The sequence below is a fragment of the Emiliania huxleyi genome, assembly GCF_000372725.1.
Source record: "Emiliania huxleyi CCMP1516 unplaced genomic scaffold EMIHUscaffold_328, whole genome shotgun sequence".
In the NCBI taxonomy this organism is placed as follows: Eukaryota; Haptophyta; order Isochrysidales; family Noelaerhabdaceae; genus Emiliania; species Emiliania huxleyi.
In genome coordinates, this window is record NW_005199536.1 from 55,238 (window position 1) to 58,017 (window position 2,780).

Consider the following 2,780-nt stretch of genomic DNA (forward strand, 5'->3'; position numbering starts at 1 on the left):
CGGCAATGCAGGCCTTCCTGCGCTCGCGCCGCGAGCGCGAGAAGGGCATCAAGGCGGAGCAGCGGCGGGAGCGGGAGGGCTTCCTCGCCTCGCTCGACGAGCTGCAGTGCGACGCCCTCGGCGAACGGGTAGACTGCAAGCCGGCCGAGTGGGCGGAGCGCGGAGCCGCAGCAACCCAGTCGGGCTGACGCTGATGCAGCGCTAATTAGCCTTGAGCGTTGAGGAACTGGCAGGTGAGTTACTTTCACGGGCGGAGCGAGAGCCGAGACTCGAGGGTCGAAAAAATTCTTGTTTACACGCGGTACCGACCAGCTACCACGCGTGGGCCGTGGCGTAATACGTAACACGTGATCTCCCGCGCGGCACAGCAACAGGCACACACAACAGAAACACGTTCTTGTGATTGAGCATTGCCATTCATGAGGCTTGTGCATTGAGCATTGCCATTCATGCTACTAGATAGGAGGCTCGTCGGCGCGCGCGTCGTGTCCGACGCGTACATGGTGTATCGAGAGGCGCCGCGAGCCAACGGAACGTTGAGCAGTGGCCAGTGCTGCGCGCAATGCCCAATGCCGCATCGCCCAAATCGCGCCGGCCCCCACGTCCTCTACGCTGCCTGGCGCACTCTACGAACCCCCGCGGCCGAGAGGCGCGAGAGGCGCGAGACCTGCGCCGCCTCGCAAAGGTACGAGACGCCCCTGGCAAACCCCCCCCCCCGAAACCACCCACCCACCGACCGACCCGCCCGCCCGCCGCCGCCTGACCCCACCCACCTCCCCCCCGCGCCACTGCCGCCATGCGCGGCACTCAGCCCGGAGAGAGCGGCGCAAGCGCAGCGCACTCGCATATCGCGTCGCTCGAGGCGATGGACTGATCGCACGCCATGTCGTGCTTGACTGTGCAGGTATCGCCGCTCTCCTCCCACGCCCCTGTGCACGAGCGGCCGATCGCAGCGCAGTAGCCGTCGCAGCTGCCGTAGTAGCTGTCGAAGTTATCAACCAGCACTTTGCACTTGCCACAGACGAGGCCGCCGTCCTTGTCGGGCCACGACGCCTCATCGCACTCACCCGGTGGCACGGAGGGCGGCGAGGGCGGCGAGGGCGGCGAGGGCGTCGCGGGGGGTGGTGCTGTCCACGTGAGTGAGGCGAGCGAGTAGGCAGCCTCATCAACCACCTCGCCGGTGCGGCTGACGAAAGCGGAGTGCACGTAGCCTGCGCCACGGATGGGTGGCAGGTGGGGGGCGAGACGCGGGGAAGGGGGAGGGGGTCGCGCAGGGAAGGCGCGCAGAGAGCTGTGGGTGAGTTGCTCAGGGGCCGCGCCTCCTCCGATGGCGATGACCTGCGCGCCGTGGTCGCTGTCAAAAGTCGCCTTGCTGCCGTCCACGAGCTGGTCGGAAACGGAGTAGAGCGTCCTGCCACCCGCGCCATTGACAAAATACACGATGCCGCCGTGCTCAATCCTCTCGTAGTGGTGGTCGTGGCCTGCTCCGAGACGGGAGGGCGGCGTTACTGCTGAAGGGGGCGGGGCTGCTGCTAGAGAGGGCGGCGCTGCTGCGGCCATACAGGCGGCGAGTGAGAGGAGCTGGGCGAGGGCGAGGCCACCGGAGATGACGATGGACGCGCCCCACTCGGCAAAGGGCCACTGCATGAAGCTCTTGGACCCGTGCTTGCTGCTGCTGGAAAACGGGGAATGGTGCATGACGACGATCTTCCACGCCGCGCTCGAGCGTGAGAGCTGCTCCTGGAGCCACGTCTGCTGCTGCGGGATGGTCGCGTCGACAGCTTCCGAGTCGAGGACAAAGACGTGCAATGCACCGTCTGCCTGCGAGGGAGGCGAGGAGGGCGTGCGTGCGTGTTCGTGCGTGCGTGCGTGTGCGTGAGGGGGGGGGGGGGGTCCTGGGGGAGGAGGAAGGGCTACCTGGTAAAAGTCGTAGAACAGCTCGGAGCCAGACGTGCCGCTGGTCGCCACGCCCTCGCCAGGCAGCGAGAAGAAGCGGCGGTACTCGGCGATGCCGCCGCCGTCGCTCACATCGTGGTTGCCGACGCAAGGAAAGAATCGGTTCTCGCGCCCAGCCGGAGCGTCGGGGAGGAAGGCTCCATAGAGCGCAATACCCCCGACCGTTTCGTTCAGTGTGTGAGAGTCGTACCTGTTGTCGCCCGCTGAGATCACAAAGTCGACGTCCCAGCTTGCGACCAGCGCAGCCACGTCCCGCTCCATCTGGTTGCTGACGCCAAAGTCGCCAATGACCGCAAACCTCACCACGGCAGGCGGCAGTGGTGGCGACGCGGGCGGCGAAGGCTGGGAGGGCGGCACTGGCCTCCGCGGCGGCGGAGACGGCGGCGCAAGCGCAGCGCACTCGCATATCGCGTCGCTCGAGTCGATGGACTGATCGCACTCCATAGGGTGGTCGACCAAGCACGAGTCGCCATGCTCCTCCCACGCCCCTGTGCACGAGCGGCCGATCGCAGCGCAGTAGCCACCGCAGGTGCCGTACGTCGTTTCAAAGTTATCGACGAGCACCTTGCACGGCCCGCATACGAGGCCGTGGTCGACGTCTGGCCAGCTCTGCTCGTCGCATGGGCTTGGCGGCGGCGGGGGTGACGCTGGCGCCACCCCAGCCTCGCCGCACTCGCAGATCGCGTCGCTCGACTTCAGCTGCGTGAAGCACTCCATAGGGTGGTCGACCAAGCACGAGTCGCCATGCTCATTCCAAGCGCCGGTGCAGGTCCGGTTGATCGACGCGCAGTAGCCACCGCAGGTGCCGTACGTCGTTTCAAAGT

At 66.7% G+C, this 2,780-nt stretch overlaps 1 protein-coding gene across 1 annotated transcript; it reads right to left on the minus strand.

The window, feature by feature from the left end:
• Positions 1 to 277: 277 nt before the first annotated feature.
• Positions 278 to 2,472, minus strand: EMIHUDRAFT_368782 (hypothetical protein). Its single transcript, XM_005773749.1, has 4 exons — positions 1,918 to 2,472; positions 1,602 to 1,821; positions 1,320 to 1,481; positions 278 to 1,211 (listed from the first exon to the last, which is right to left on the minus strand). Exons 1-4 carry the CDS (start codon positions 2,398 to 2,400, stop codon positions 808 to 810), a joined length of 1,269 nt encoding a protein of 422 aa, XP_005773806.1. The 5' UTR covers positions 2,401 to 2,472; the 3' UTR covers positions 278 to 807.
• Positions 2,473 to 2,780: the final 308 nt, after the last annotated feature.